This window comes from Dinoponera quadriceps, unplaced genomic scaffold, assembly GCF_001313825.1.
Source record: "Dinoponera quadriceps isolate SergipeBrazil2010 unplaced genomic scaffold, ASM131382v1 scaffold163, whole genome shotgun sequence".
Classification (NCBI taxonomy): domain Eukaryota; kingdom Metazoa; phylum Arthropoda; class Insecta; order Hymenoptera; family Formicidae; genus Dinoponera; species Dinoponera quadriceps.
Window position 1 is genome coordinate 783310 of NW_014554384.1, and position 16303 is coordinate 799612.

Sequence of the window (16303 nt, forward strand, 5' to 3'; positions counted from 1 at the left end):
TCCGGTCGCGGCCGCGTCCCGCGCCGCCGCGCTCACTTACTCGATGAGCGATCTGCTTGGCGTGCAGGGCCTCGACATGGGCGCCGTGTATCATCCGATCCCGACGATCGGCCTATGACCAACGATACTCACACCCCTTTCGCGGCCGCAGTGAACGTCGCCGGCCGTCCCGACGGGGTGTACCGATCGCGACTGTCGTTTCATTTCGTTTCAATCGTTCGATTGCCGTTACGTTCTTTCCCAACGTCGCTGGTCGCTTTACCGGTCTCGTTGTAGTACGTCAGGATGACGACGATGATGATCCCGGGTAGAAATTAATCGGAGGGGTGCCCCGAATCTTCGGTGGCTCTGGGCAGGCCGTCCCGAAATAATGCAAATTTGCGATGTAGTTGAAAATAGCTAGGTGAAATCAGGACTTGCGGAAAGTGTGCTGTTCCACGGTTGAGTGAAGCTTACCATATTTAGATCGAAACCAAATTAACTGTTACTTTGATTTTGGTTCGCAGAAATAATGTTTAAGTAGAATATTTAATACAGATTGTAAGTTCGCGATTGAACTTTCTTATAAATTGGTAGCATAATAAGATATGATCTAGTCGGGCATATCAAGATAGACCTGGTTAGATTTACAAATCCGGCCTAATCGTGTACGAGCGTTACTTTTATGTGTAAGGTCTAGGTGGGTTTGCCTTTATAGGGCCTAGATACAAATGGGGAAAAATTGGGCAGGGCCTTCCCAGTCCTCGCTTGAAATTTCTACCTGGGATGATGATGAAGAGTTTACGATTCGCGCGTGCCAAAGGACGACGCGGTGACGCGATTTCAATGCGCGCGAACGCGCGATATTCTTTTCCTCAATTTTACACGGAACGTTCCGATAGATGTGCCAAAGTTAGGTTCGAATCGATCGATTCACGTCGCATGAATTACGAGGTTGAAAGCTCAATCGGCCGGATACGTTTATACAAAGAGAGGTTCCGCGTTTTATCGAGTCAAGACTCAATTGGCCGGAACGGCCAGCGCGTTATTTAAAACGATGAGTTTCGCACTGTCGGCTGTAGATTCCGGTGAGGAACCAGTCTCTTCTTCACTCTCATAGCGTTTATTTTTCTTTTCCTCTCAAGGAAACGTCGCGTTTAGGTTGAACGACACCTTGCACATTCCTCGATCGAGACTGTTCTAGCCTTCGTTCCGAAGTAATTAGTCAACGAAAGAAATCGAAAGTATTAATTAATATGCATCGATTAATGACCGAACGACGCGCGAGCGCGTGATAGATGTCGGCGTCGCGTCGAAAAGTGCAATACCGTAGATTAGAGGAAAGACCGTTCGTTCTTAATCGCCGGTTCGAGATACATATCGGAAACGCGATATTTCCGCGGAGCTGTTCGCGGTTGGCAATGTTCGGCAAAACTGTGATCGTAGTTGCAGAGTATGGATAAACGCGTAGCGAATTGCAGTTTTACTCGACGTAGTAGTTTACCGTTGGGGCCTCATTTTCACGTAGCGACGAGAAACTAGACGTGTAGCAACGAGACAAACGTATCACAAAAAGACTGGTAGTTATTTCGTAGGTAATTAGTAACGCAGTTAGTAGGACAATAAAACGAAGTGTTCAAACGTAGAGGAAAAACGGACCGAAATGTTCCAATGTTGCTCAATAGTAAGCCGCCGTCGCGTCGAACGTATCTCCTCGGGGGGTGGGGGGGGAATTTGTCTTTCGACTTTTGTGACAATTGTTTATTTTCACTGAAATACGGCGTGTAAATTCAGAATCGTCCATATATAGAAACGTTAAAAAGTTAGCACCGCGCTCGCCTCTTGATAAAACATTGCCAAATTTAAAAATAAAATTTACCGAATTTTTGATCGTATAAAGCTCCGGTAGACAGCTTTATTTTTTAAAGTTCCCGGCCAAAAAATACATTCCCATACGATGGCTCGTAACCGTGATATTTTTTAATCGAAACTGGCGTGAAAATATATTAGAAATTTATGGAAAATTGACAAGAACGAGACCGGGAACTGTCATGTTTTGTACTGTTGGTTCAGCCGAGTTAATCGTTAAAGCATACCGCGTGAGAGAGTAAATACAATTATAGAAACATATTTATTCATGAAGGCAGGCGCTGTTATAAATGGACGCGCGGCACGGTGACTTTGCAAGTCGCGTCTAATGAAATTTCGATCATCTACCGACGTCGAATAATTAAGTTCTCGGCGTCCGTCACACTTGCCGCGTTAAAAGCACTTCGATTAAAACGCCGTAGAACTTAACGCCAACATCGAGCGTTTAACGTGGCGGTAATGAGAGAACAGGAAATCGGAGGATAGGTGAGGCTCTGCCGTCGCGACGGCGATTTTCAGGTCACCCCACCGACGCTGAGGATGGCGTGGGGTGGGGTGGGGAACGAAACGACAAGTCTCCCCGACGGAGATCGCACGTTCGCTCCGGCGGCTGTCAATTCGCGGTAGAACCTAGTTGAAATTTTAGCGACGCGAACAAAGCTCTAACGTAGAAATGGCCGTCTGCGAAGTTACGCGACGAGACCGGGTGATAATTAGGAGCCGCGACGACAGGTGTGGAAAAAAAGCAGTCGCGTATTTCGTGGCGTATTTTCGAACGTCGTCGAAACGACGGGGTGTTTTTCGGGGAGGGGGCGAAAACAATCGCCCGGCCGCTCTCTAACTCGTTCGCTCGCCAGGCAGCGAGCGCGCGCTCTTCGTCGAGGCCGTTGATTACGAATATTTTATCAGAAAACAGAAATAAAATGAAAAGGAAAACATTCGCAGGTAGCGGCGCGCCATGTGTGCCGTTCGCGAACGCGATAATTGAAGGAAATCAATTAACGGCGATGCGGACAAATTGTCGCCGGATATGGCGAGAGGGCGGTTAGCGCGACGGGAGCTCGCAGCAAATGGTCGGCGACTTGTGCACTTCTCATTTGTCGCGCCTTCCGGAATATTTTTCGCAAGTGACTTCATGAAATTTCATAATGTCGAAGCAAGAAAGAAATGAAAGAACTCACGAGGTTCTAGAAGATATTTAAGATACTCTCAGAAGGAAAGACACGAGAGCTCGGCACTATCTATATGTATATACGTACATACATACGTGAATCTATATACATATATACGTGTGTATACGTATAATATATTTATATTCTATATTTGTATACGAGATGTCTCGAAACCAGCGGTGTACACGGTATTCTGACGAGATGTTAAACCGATAAATAGATTAAGTGGTTTATCGATAATAACGAGAGACTCGAGTCTCGCATGGACGTTAACGAATGATTTCGCGGCTTAATCATGCCTCTATTAAACGTGATAATTGAGAATATTACAGTAGACGAAGCCAAAAAAGAGGAAGAAGCGAGTGATACGTGCCAGTGGTTTTCGGACATCCCGTATAGATATGTACCTAACGACCCATTATAGATTACGCCAGACGATACATACGTTATATTGTTTTGTATCTTACCTATTTGGTAACGCCATAGCATTTGATATTGATATCAATATATTTTGTGAGAGCCGCATTATACCTTATAGTTTTTGTAATAGACCAAACAGATATACATATCGGAGCCTATATATATATACATATATCTATCTATTCTATACATATCTAGGTAATTAGGTAAATTTGTGTTGTTACCAGACCTTAGATATTACTGAGACTCTAGGCGTTCTAGGTTCGATTAGTTAGAGACAATCTCTCAGTTTTGGGCGAATAATATTACCATGTACACGTTCCTACCGTTGAGATTACTAGTGAACTATAGCTTTTGGGAAGTCACACTATGATATCGTTAGTTTAGATTGTACTTTAGGCACTTCTTCGCGGAAGACGGCGTCGTCCTCGCTCTCGGTCGTCGCGATTGAGGAAAGATCGCACTTACTATCGCGGCGAAAGAGCACGTCGCGTAACATTCCCCGTACAATTCTCTCGTTTGCTTCCGCGCACGGGTTATTCGCACGAACGATTTTCCGACCACGGCGGAAAGAGGAGCGAAACGAAGCGAGAACCAGAGTCATCCGCGAAGAATGCGCATTAACAGCGGCTTCAAAGAGACCTATTACATTGTACCTATTACTTAAACGAGCTACGTTACATAGTACATTTATTATTACGTTACACGTAATATTATACCTCTCTATAGGATACATACTAAATATATATCGTGCGTATACCTGTCTATACCTAATTCCTCACAGCCCCCGTATATATCCTACTCATATACTACTCGTTACATAGTAACTTAACTCTTCTCTTAAGCCACATAGCACCGTTTACCTTGAATAATAATGCGTGAGACGTGTGCCCTAGAAAGTACGTACTTAGCTGCGCGCGTGCGCGAGAGAGAGAGAGAGAGAGACGCAACACTGTCAGTTTCGTAAGTAGACCAGACCTTGAAGGTGCGGTTTCGTTCGGTTCGGCCTTTGTGACGCTTGGCTGCAGGGCCGAATTTTGCTTCCACCCGGGGAATGTAGAATATCCGACGAGAGATGCCACGCTACAATCTGTAACGGGGGCGCGGGACGACACGACGGAATGCACCCCCGATACACCACGGCCTCGCGAACAACGTTCCCCTTCCCCTCGAGACGGAACACGCAACGAAGGAGAGAGACGTAGAATTTTAGCGAGGGTAGCCGGATGAATTCCACGATTGCCGGTTGCCATCGATGTGACGCAAAACATTAATCGACCGGCAACTCGATCGTAAACTCTCGCAGCTGAGACAGGCTTTAAGCGCTCCGCGCGCGCGAGAGACTGTTGATGTTAATGTCGTACGTAAACGTCTGCTCTACGTGAGTTCGATATGTTGCACATTCGAGGAGGGTGTATTATCGTGTTAGACGTTACGTAGAAATCACGCGCGCGCCTAATTCGCGTGGGAGAGTATTTACCGTCGAGATCTATTCACACGTGTTTCGATGAAAAGCGATGAAGTTATACGCAAGGTTATACACATATATATATATATATATATATATATATATATATATATACGACACTGCAGACGATTCTATTGAAATAAATGCGAGATAGTCCTCGACGTATATGCAAATCTCATTGTAGCTCGGAAGAGTTTAGTGAAAGCCATTAAGACTGAGCAAAAGCAAACGAAAACTGATAGTAAAGTACGGTTGAGCGCTTGACGTAATCAAAAGCAGCCCGGTAGAGAGACTTTAGGTACGGAATTACTAATACTATTAATATATATCAGTGTATTTTTAATGGCTAGAATAAACGCTCTTATATACTTTTTCCATCTGCGTATATTGTGAGAGCAACGTCGATATGGAGACTAGCATAGTGAGTCAGTAGTGTAGTATTGTGGTCGGTGTTTTTTTTCAATATTGTATCGTCAATATAAGTGTCGTAGTGGCGTCGATACTATGCCACCCACGCGCGGCACACAAATGGAGATGGAAGAGCACGTGCAATCTGTCTCTCCGCTGTGCGATAATTCCGCAAATGGTTCTTCGAATTTTGCACGGAGGCGCGATTAACCCTTCGAGTCGCAGACTTTTGAAAATTCGCTCGCATCGCAAACAGGGTCATATTGACTCTCTGCGATTTTCTAAATTCCATATCTGAAAAATTGTGAAAAGAAAGAGATTGACAAAATTCTAGAATAAAATGTAACTCTCCTACTTTAATGTTTGATCATGCAATCATAGAAAATCAAGTTTTAAATTACTGAAATAAATTCAAATTTAAACAATGGTCCTGCGAATAGTATTATTTTACTTAAAATATCGTAATTTCTTTACTTTTTATTATTTTGATTTGTAAACTGTGGGACGATGAAGTTGAAAGGTAGTTCTAACAGAAAAAAATATGATTCTCGTGTTCGTAAAACAGTTTTTTTGGATTACTGAAGAGAGGATATTTTGAAATATTGAAAATAAATGTTTTTATGAGAAAAAATATTTTTATTATAAAAGTATCGAAAATAGTTTATTTTTTACTTGTAAAAACACGCATTGTTTAAAAAGTAATAAATTATTTAGGTCATGCTTTGCAGGACACGCCATCTGACTCTAATGCACTGTGCATAACACTATCGTTTATTATTAAAAAAAAACACGCGTAATTACAATGCTTACTTATGTTTATATACAAATTTTCAGCAAAAATAAATCGTTTCACTTGTGGCGTCAAATTATACACAGATCGCATACTATGGGTCTAATTGACCCTGCCTGTCAAATTCGGGGTCCCCAAACACGCACTAATCGGATTATCAGAATCGCACCACGTCTAACGGACAGAGCGACTTTTTAACGATTTTCCGGGAGTAGAGAGAATTCATAGATCACATACTTCTACTCGCTATAGCTTGTCAAACGTAATTCACCGGGTCTATCTAACTCATAATTTGGTCGAAGGGTTAAACGCGTTCACGCGTGTTCTTCTCCTCCGCTCACGCGCTCACGATGGCATATTACCGACCCTTATAGTCGATATCTAATAAGCTATATAGAGAGCCTAGCAGATATTACTTAACGGTAAATAATTAACCAATACCTTTGGAGGCTACAATAACCATAGTTCATAGGAGGGTTTATTTTGTCGTAGATTGGAAACACCTCGGCCGCGCGTAGTTATTAGTACCTTGTCACACAGTTTAGTCAATGCGCTATATAGTCGATGCGATATATACATATATATATATATACATAGTGAGAATCTTAGTTGTGTGGTCTTTTGGATTAGTATCGAATTATGAAATTTCATGAATGCCTTGATCTCTCTATCATTCTCAATTTCTTTCTTCCTCTAGATCTATTTTTTTCTCTCTTTCTCTCTATCTACATTTTTCTCTTTTTTCTTCCTTTTTTCTTTGTTTTCTTTATCTCACTCTTTCTCTCTCTCTCTCTCTCTCTCTCTCTCTTTCTCTCTTTCTCTCTCAGACACACACACATTTTCTCTGATTAACCTAGAAAGCTTCTAATCCTGTTTCTCATCTACTTTTCTTTTTACGTTCTCTTTATCGTTTGGACCTAGTCATCCGTTACACTTAAGCCGTTGATCCCGACGAATTTCTGCAACGCTTCGCTTCATATACTTAACTTATCTCCATGTACATATTCTTAAATGTCTACGCCTACCTTCGCCTGCTCGAGGAAAAATATTGGTCCCGCGTGTACGCAACTACGCGGAAATAATGGGCGCGCGGAAACTTCATTTCCGACATGAAGTTCACATTCTCCCTGGAGTTTCTCGAGCGATCAATATCTTTCTTCGTACGTAGTTGCAGAAATTTTGATGGAGACTTGAAACCGTTGCACTAACGAACATATGCAATACCATGCGAATAAGAGGGGCACGAATTTAAGAAAAGAGAAAAGAAACGAAAAGAATAGAAAAAGAAAGAGAAAGAAAAAAAGAGGAGAGAAAAGTATTCACACGACACACGTCGATCTATGCCGTACTTACATTAATCAAATTTATTTTTCCTTATAGATTTTATGTGGTCTCTGGGAGCATTACCTGATGGTGAGTATGAAATATGTACGGACTTATATCTGGTAGACTCGATACCTACTGACGGCCGCTATTATGGCCGACAGACATAGCTAAAGTAATAGTGATACCAGATGGCTCGATAGCCTTGATATATAATCATCTATTTCGTTGCTTTATCTATGTCTCGGTTGACCGAACATGAGGCTCGCATAAATGTTAGTTAGATTAGTTGCTAACCTCATTAGTTTTTCCGTTAATAGATATTTAATCTAATCAGCGGAATAGGTACACGTGACGGATATACCTTAATAGAACTTAATAGATTCAACCTAGTGATCAGCGGACGGATTAATTTCACCGCTTCATGTAACCTCGACATAACGCTGCCGCAGCTTTAAACTGCGTTTAAGCCTCTGTAATTTTCTTTTCTATCCAGTAAATATTCCAATGAAATAATAATAATTATGATACACAAAGAATGATGCTCTAAAGTTATACACTGAGAAACTCATTTAGTCCAGTCAAATCCTTACGCAGATATAGGCAAACAAATGTTTTTGTTATAAGAATAAGGTTTGGTTCAGCTAAATGAAAAAGGTTTGTTTTTGCGAACCTTTTCGTTTCAGAGAATCGAAACATGCGTTTGTCCGCATCCAAACAAGAGTTAGTTTCAATGAAACTAACTAACAAGAAGTTTGATTCAACTAAACAGGTTTCTCCGTGCATGCTCGCGAGACACAAAAGCGAGATGAAGCATCAGAAGTAGAAAACGCGAGAGGTTCGGGCGAACCCGATCGCATCTCACAGCCTTTCGCTGAACAGCTTCCGCGTATCCCGCGGTTTCGAAGGGAACAAGCGGGTCCCAGCAGCTACTGACGAAGAGTTTAACGAGGATCTTCGTTGTGTTCGCAGGTTTCCCAGCGGCGTACGCGGCATACGCGGCGGGCCGCGGCTATTCTGGGTACCCTAGTTTCGGATTACCCTACCCGACAGGTAACCACCTTAGCCTTAACCACCTTAACCACCACAATGCGGCCCACATCGCGCCCCTGAACCTGAACTTGAACCTCATACAGGCGCAGCCTGCGCCCCACCATAACCCGCCCACTCCGACACCGCTCTTTTACCATCCCAATCTGGACCTCTACAACGCCATGCCTCTGTGAACTAACTCGCCGACTAACGGTACCGATCCAAGCTGTGCGCGCATTCTAACCCATCGCTACACGCTAACTGATTGTGCTGTCGCTTCGTCCACCCGGTCCCAACGCGACGCGATCGCTACGCCGAGCGAAAGGTAGCCCCGCGATCCCGAGGAGAACGCGAAGAGGTTCGGGCGGTTCGAGAGCGTGGCAGGACCACGCGATGATGATCCTCGAGGATCGCGCGCACCTCGTCGCGAAAAATGCGAAGGTTCAGTTCGACGATACACGAGCGGCTTCGCTGAGGATCTCGCGCGAAGCCGCGAGAGCACTCGAGCGAACGGACAGGACGACGGAGCGCACGTGTGTTGTTGTTCCTCTCTTTGCACGGAGGAGGGAGCGAGAAAAAGGACGACGAGATTCCTGCTTAAAACGCGGACGATCCCTCTTTAAAGCACGGCGAGCCCCGATTTCGCAAAGTTCCGCGTCTCTCACGAGGACGCGGCGACGGCGGCGGCCGTAAGAATGGACGAGGGAGGAGGAGAGGGTCGGGGCTGGTAAACGGGAACGAGGCGAAAAATGCCGCGCCGTGAGAAACTTCGTCTGGTTACAGGATATTCGGGGATAAATTATTAATGTCGCGAGCGGTGTCAGCTCGCCGACGCGATGGCTCGTTCCGCTGCAATATCGACTCCGCTTCACTATGAGAAAGTTTGTACATTATTGGAGTGCTTATTCGATACTTGTCGCGGTGTTGATTTCGCGTATTTTCTTACAACGTGAACACCGTCGGGCAGCAGCCGGCGGCGGTGAGAATCGTACAAATCGATATAAGTTACTACATCGAAGCGTTCCCGTCATTTAGGACTTAAGAACACTAAAAAGAAATTTGTTACCCTGGAAATACGTATAGAAAGCAAGGGAGAAAGGCAGAGGGAAAGAGTGAGAGAGGTGGGAGGGGGNAGAGAGATGAGAGGATTTCAACGCTGCTCCACGTACGTTTGCATATTAATTAGCGAGACGTTTGATGGATTTCACGACGGCAGCCACTATAGCGCATTATTTTTCTACTGTATTTTTAGGTGAAATATTTTTAAGGAACAATGGGTTACGTAGGGTATAAATAATCTATCCTCTTTTATTCCGCGGTAGAGACGATAAATCACCGGGTGTTTGCGAAAAAGTGGCCGCTATCCGTGTATTCGGAATTTATTGAGCTATTGTAGCTGCATGTACTATTGACTCACCCTCTTTCTCTCCATTTCTCTCTCTCTCTCTCTGTCTCTCTCTCTCTCTCTCTCTCTCTCTCTCGCTCGAGCTATAATTTTCAGAGAGTTTAAAATTCCGAAATCATTTCACGCGCAATTCAGGAAGCTCAAACGATGTGAATAGGAGAGAAAAAGAAAATACGCATGAATTATACCAATTATACGGGGGACTCGCGAAACTATTCGAACGATTTCATTCAATTTATAGTGCGTTTCCGATTCGAATATTTTGGTGAGCCACTGTATATAAAACCAATCATTCCTTTCAATAACGAACGCATCCCAATAACAATCTCAATAAAAGCAAATATCCAATCAATGTCCGATTTCATTGGAGTAAATGCCACTAAATACTGAAATGGCCGCTGAAAGTTATTAGAAAATACTTTTGCTGCATAGCGGATTGTAAAACCGACATTCTGCATTTTCGCACGAATCGTGCACGCGCGCGCGCGCGCGCGGCGATATTTTGAAAATACAATGTCACCAAAATTGAGTCCGACAAAGCTGTTTGGCTCGACCAACGGGTTGTGAAATCGATCGCAATATAAAATGTGCGGAGGGAGCTGGGTAAAATGTCATTGTTGATATCTAGCAGGGATAACGAGTACGTATCGATTGACAATGATACGCGAGAGAACCGCATCGCGGTCCACTCAGGCACACGCACACACACACGCACACACACACAGATACCGCCTATTGGTTATTGGTGTACACATATGACTGTAACGATTAATAGGATATCCACGGAAAATAAGCACGTCCGTCTTTCGATATCGATCAATTGAAATCGGAGCGGACGATAGCTGCCGGACGTACCTTTCGAGGTCAAGCCTCCTACTCCATGTTGCACTCGCAAAATGAAAATCGCGGATGCATGTTGCACTTGGATTAGGTTCGAGGAGATGCCTTCTCTATCTCTATCCCGCTCCGATGCGATACGCTACAATATTGCGATTGCCCGTCCCGATTGACCGAGATAAAGAATAATCGATCATTAGCTCGCCCTCGCGATTCATCGGACCATCCACCTGTATCCATCCGTTACGATTTCTGCGTTCCCCGTCTCTCCAAGTTCCTGTGTATTTTTATTAACGACGTTAAAGGGAACGGTTATTTGGATTTTCACCGATATATCGATTTGTTGTTATTTTGTGAATTATTGTTTGATTTCGTTACGTACATTATTGTTTGATTTTGTTACCGTAAAATTTTCAAACGCGAAAAGCCCGCACGCCCGCACGGACGTAACGAATACGCGCTCAATAATATCGAACACCGGCGCGCAACAAAACTGAAAAGTTGAAGAGAGTAAAAGCCATTATATAAAAATAGATAAAAAGCACGCGGCCTTTTGATCGTTAGCGCCAAACAGAATATCCTATTATCTATTTTTCGGACATTTTTCCCCGCGTCCCGCGACGAATCGCGGTACCGTGCTCACCGGAGAGAATTATTCTTCGAGACTACAGTTCCACCTGTGCGCCAATTACGGCTCAAAGCTAATTTTAAATCCACCAGCGAGATAATCACGATCGCTTCCGTCCTGAATTGCCCCTCGAGTACGGCTAATTTCCTTGTCGGTGGCCGATCGCGTAACGCGATTCGTTTCAGCTCTTTAACCGCGGAATCGATGCGCTCCGACTTGGTGTTGCAATTTTTCCAGAAAGAGGCCCCCTTCGCCCTATTCGACGTCGGCGCGTCCGAGACGTCGCGCACGTGATCGCTCGTATGTGTTAACGCTCGCTTGTCTCCACCGCTTGCTCGCCTGTTTTAAATGTACGCACGTTTTGTTCCGCGTGTTCCACGAAAGGCGATTGCGATCGAAGCCGCGCGCCGCCGTCCTACCACCCCCCCCCCCCCAAACTCNTAACCCTTGCACGCGGTTCGCCGCTCCTCCTGTGTCAAGTATGTAAAGCGGTAATAACGCGTCACGTCGTTAGCGTCGGACAAACTGCGACCGTTGCCCCGTCACGATCGAGATTAATTAGCACGGGAGATAGTATCGCGCGCGCGATATCGCCGGTCAGATTCGCCGAGGATGCGGGGAGAGTGTCGAAATGCACGCCGGCGGCGAACGTTTCTCCCCGTCGAGGAATCGTCGCCAGTGCCACGTGCCGAAGCACATCGATTCTTGAAACAATACTCGCGCGGGTGGGAAGAAAGAAAGGGAGAGGGTAAGAGAGAGAGAGAGAGAGAGAGAGAGAACTCATAAATAATGTACAATGTTTTTCGGACGTTGGCCTATCCCCCTCGAAAAACCTCTATCTCCTCGTTCCATTCGTCTCTCGCTCTTTCCTTTCCTCGCTCTCGAACACGATCCTTGTCTTCCTCCGGGGACGTGCCCGATGCTTCCAGCATCGTTTCCAATTTCCCTCGGTACCCGCTACTTAACGCATTTGAATAACTTTTCGAGAACACTCTTCCCGCGCCCGCACCTCCTCAAAAACCCTCCTCCCCTGTCCTCCCCGCTTGTGTGTCTTATTGCGTACAGTTCACGAGGCATGGTGGTAGAAGGAAAAGTGGATCGCATCCGTGATGATTGATCGCCGTAGAGGAGAACTCCTCGCCACCCCCCTTAGTCCGCCACCCGCCTGCCCACCCACGCACCCCCCATCCTCCCCCCACCGTCAATGTATTCCCAATGTCCGAAAAACATTCGTCGGTTAAGCCACCCTCTCCGCAAACACGGGAGCGGGGCGATCTTCCACGCAAGAACGGATCCGACATGGGGTTGGAAAGATATCTCTCTGTGCAGAGAGGGGGCGGCGGCGGCGACGTGTACTCGGAGATATATTCGCTTCGCGGGGAACTTCTTCGGGGGCGAGTCTTCTGCTCGAACGTTTCCGAACTGCAAATATTCCGCCGCCTGAGAGAGAGAGAGAGAGAGAGAGAGGCAAACGGCGGCTGCGATTTAACGATCGTCGTCAGACATTCGCCTTCGCGTCACGAAGCGCGAGAGAGCGGCGAACAAGAGCGCGCGCGTCGCGACGCGAACTGAATTCGCGCCGACTCTCCTGTGCATCGGTAAATACCGGGACAATTTCTCAAAGAACTCGCAAAGGTTCAGGGCCTTCCCGAAAGTCGGGTTTCCTATAGATAAGTAATTATTCCTGCCATTGTGTTGCGCGGGTCGCTTTAAAGGTCGCGTGTTCTGACTCTTTCCTCGTGAAAGTTCGACGCGGAAGACTGCTTCTTCGCGCAGCTCGGCTCTCCAAGATTGAAAATCGCGGGCGAAATTTCATTATTTATGCCAATGCTTCAGTCTCGATATCGCATAGTCGGTGTCTTCTGTATTTTAGAGAATATCTATTTTCTCTTTTCCTCTCTCTCTCTTTCGGATACGACTGCATACTGAAATATCGTTCGAATGAAATTTTCACGCCCACGCGATATAAATTCACATTACGACAGTCCGAATTTTGAATTCCAAATGCGACAACGCTAAAAATACAAGCAAATGTGACGAAATTGTTTCCTCGGCTTGCCTTTCCGAATAATTCAATATGTATGAGATGTTAAATGCGTCAGCGCGACATTATGCAGCAAATTTGCTCTAGTTACGCTGCAAGTTTCCGAAGAGCGACGTAGTTTCCACCGGCGGTTTATTTGCTAAATATTGACGCGGCACCGGCGTGTCTCTGTTGCGTGTCTCACGGCGACTTATCGCCATCCGCCGGTCAATGCTAAAAGAAAAAATCCACGCGAAAGATTATCAAAATGCGGCATGATATTCCGTGTTTATTTGTACAGTGCTCGACAGAAAGGTTGTTACACTTCTTTTTTATGAGTTCCGCAACGCACCTCATGTCCAATAAGAGAATTTATTTCTTAATTATTCTCGGGAGATACATTCGTAAAAAAGAAATGTAACAACTCTTCTGTCCATCACTGTACAGCAGATTCCATTAATACTGTACCATTCCCAAGTAGGCATAGTGACATCGAAAATTTACAATCAGGAGCATTATTTGTGTCTCATGACTGTTGATAATTTGATGAATCCCCAAAGTAGCAATTATGATGCACGAATATTCAATAATAACGTGCTTATTGGAAATTTTCAAGGTTGCTATGGGAATGGCAGTACTAATGGAGTCTGCGTGAGTAAATGCAAACGCCCATCGTGCACAATCGGATCTCTCAGGTCTGTATTAGCAATCGGATCTTACATCAAAGACCGTCTTGAATTTATCTTCAAACGCTGTACGGCTGGTTTCATTGATCACGAAACATCTGAAGATAAGTCTGAGACGATCTTGAATATAAGATCGGACTGTTAACACGACCTTAGACTCCAGACTAAAAATTTTATCTTCATTCACTAATCACGTGATCACGGGAGATGCTACGACTTGCTCGATGCAACGCGTAACTTCGTCAAATCCCGTAGGATATCTCCTTTTCTCTCTCCTTCGCAATAGCGGAGAATCCGGAGGGACGCGACGAACGAGGGGCATCGGTCTCGCAGTTTGTTCCACGACGCGTCGGCTTCGTCCAGCTAGACACATCGAAACTGGCGAAGCTCGATCCAGTTTGTCGTCTTAATACGGCTGAGCCTTCGTAGTGTCCGGCGATTTCGGCGATCGCCGAGTCGACGCGAGCGGACGGACCGACGGGGGTGTTCTAACGGCGGCGCGTCACACGAAACAGTAATTTAACAAAGACGAGCGGACGGAGTGACTATAGGGATTCAGGGACCTGATGGTAGTTTCAGGTGCCTTGGGACTACCGCCCCTATCGGCAGGAGAGACGTCGCTGCACGGCTACTCCGCGGAGTACAGAATCATTCCCGAGCAATGAAACGCCGGAGACCCCGCAGGGAAGTCGAACGGCGATGTTAGGAGGGAGAAAGACGCTTAATTTTCGCGAACGACGCGAGACCGATCGCGGCAAAAGAGAGAAAGAAAGGAAAAAGTCCCTCTGGAAAGGAAGGAGAGAGAAAAAAAAAAGAAAGAGAGGAAACATCGAGAGGGAACTAGAAGCGACAAGGGGCCGAGCTCTCGGGATACGTATCGACCCGCTCGTTCTCGCGAAACGCGCTAATAACTCCTCGGTCGGGTAGATTTCGTCGGTCCGGTCGCGAGGCAAGAAATAAAGGGCCGAATCTTTTTAGCCCGCCTAGTGACCCCTTTCTTACGAAGGAATAACGAGCTGCCGTGTCTCCATATTTTTCCCGGGATAACGCCGCTTGAGTAGACAGCGTAACGACGACAACGACGAGAACGACGACGACGAAGACGAGGACGATTTCCTCTTAGAATGCAAACGCGATAACGAGCTCCTTCTCTTCCTCGCGCGAAGAAGGGTGGTAGTCCCTGACGCCTCATTGGACATCAGTCGCTTTTTCAGAGGAACTCCGAGAGGACACTTTTCCTTTTCTTCTCGCCGGCTTACTGCTGCTCGTCCTCATGCATGGACTTCGCGAGTATGTCGGCCGCCCTTCCTCCTCGTCGCTCTCCCCCGACTCGGATGTACGAGGATCGATTCCGCGTCGTGCATGCACACGAGGATCGACTCGATCGTAGGAGCGCGGCCAGAAAATCGCGCGGATTATTTCAACGGTAGGGAGATCGGGGGAGAGAGCAATCACATGAAACTGGCGCGTACATTGTGAACGGGGAATGATTTGTTATCCGCTTATTGTCCGATTAATGTCCGTCGATATGTTATCAATACAATTGTTCTTTCGGATTTTCATTTGTGTTCTTCTTCTACTCTTTCTTCCATCCTCCGTACCCACCGATTGTGCAGCGAGAAACGCTCCGTTCAGTGCACCACGGCCGGCGTAAACGACGGAGAATAGGAGGGACGTAAATAATTATTGTCGCGAGGCGAAAAATAGTCTCGTGACTAGACTCGATTAAACACGGCGTGTAGAGTAATTGACGACGCTTTTGATATCGTTCACTCGCGACGAAACGTTCGCGAAGAAGGCGGGGGGCGTTGCCGTCCGGGGATGGTACAATGGATTTCTACAATATAACGTCGCAATTTTCTTTACCGTGAGCCTCTTACCTCGCCGACACACGAGCAGCGTACTTAACGGCAGTTTGCGAGATTATTCTATTAACTCGCTCCCTTATCGCGAGCGCGCGTAGCTTATATCACACCGCCGCTTCTATTCATTGCCGCGTTATTATTTATTACCCGGCACTGCCACGTGTTTCCGATAGCGGTATCGATCTGCCGGCACGATCGATGGCACTCCTGCGAAAAACACTCCTCCCGAAAAGCCGGGATATTTCTACGTGTATTCGGCCGGAGAAAGATAGAAGCGGGGGCCGAGGGAGAGGGCGAGCGTTTTACACGCTCGCGATTCGCGTACATACACGCGAATCGAAACTCAGTCCTTTCATCGGAGATCCGGGGGGGGGGGAGGGTGTGAGGGCAGACGGGGG

General features: G+C 46.1%; 1 protein-coding gene across 3 annotated transcripts in view; it reads left to right on the top strand.

Moving 5' to 3' along the window:
* LOC106748061 (RNA-binding protein Musashi homolog Rbp6) overlaps positions 1 to 16303 on the top strand; it is a 728960-nt gene that overhangs the window by 679433 nt on the left and 33224 nt on the right. For all 3 annotated transcript variants that reach the window (XM_014626258.1, XM_014626262.1, XM_014626269.1), the window contains 2 exons: positions 7487 to 7519; positions 8402 to 8482. In XM_014626258.1, the coding sequence (XP_014481744.1) occupies positions 7487 to 7519; positions 8402 to 8482 (114 nt within the window). The remainder of the gene's footprint in view (positions 1 to 7486; positions 7520 to 8401; positions 8483 to 16303) is intronic.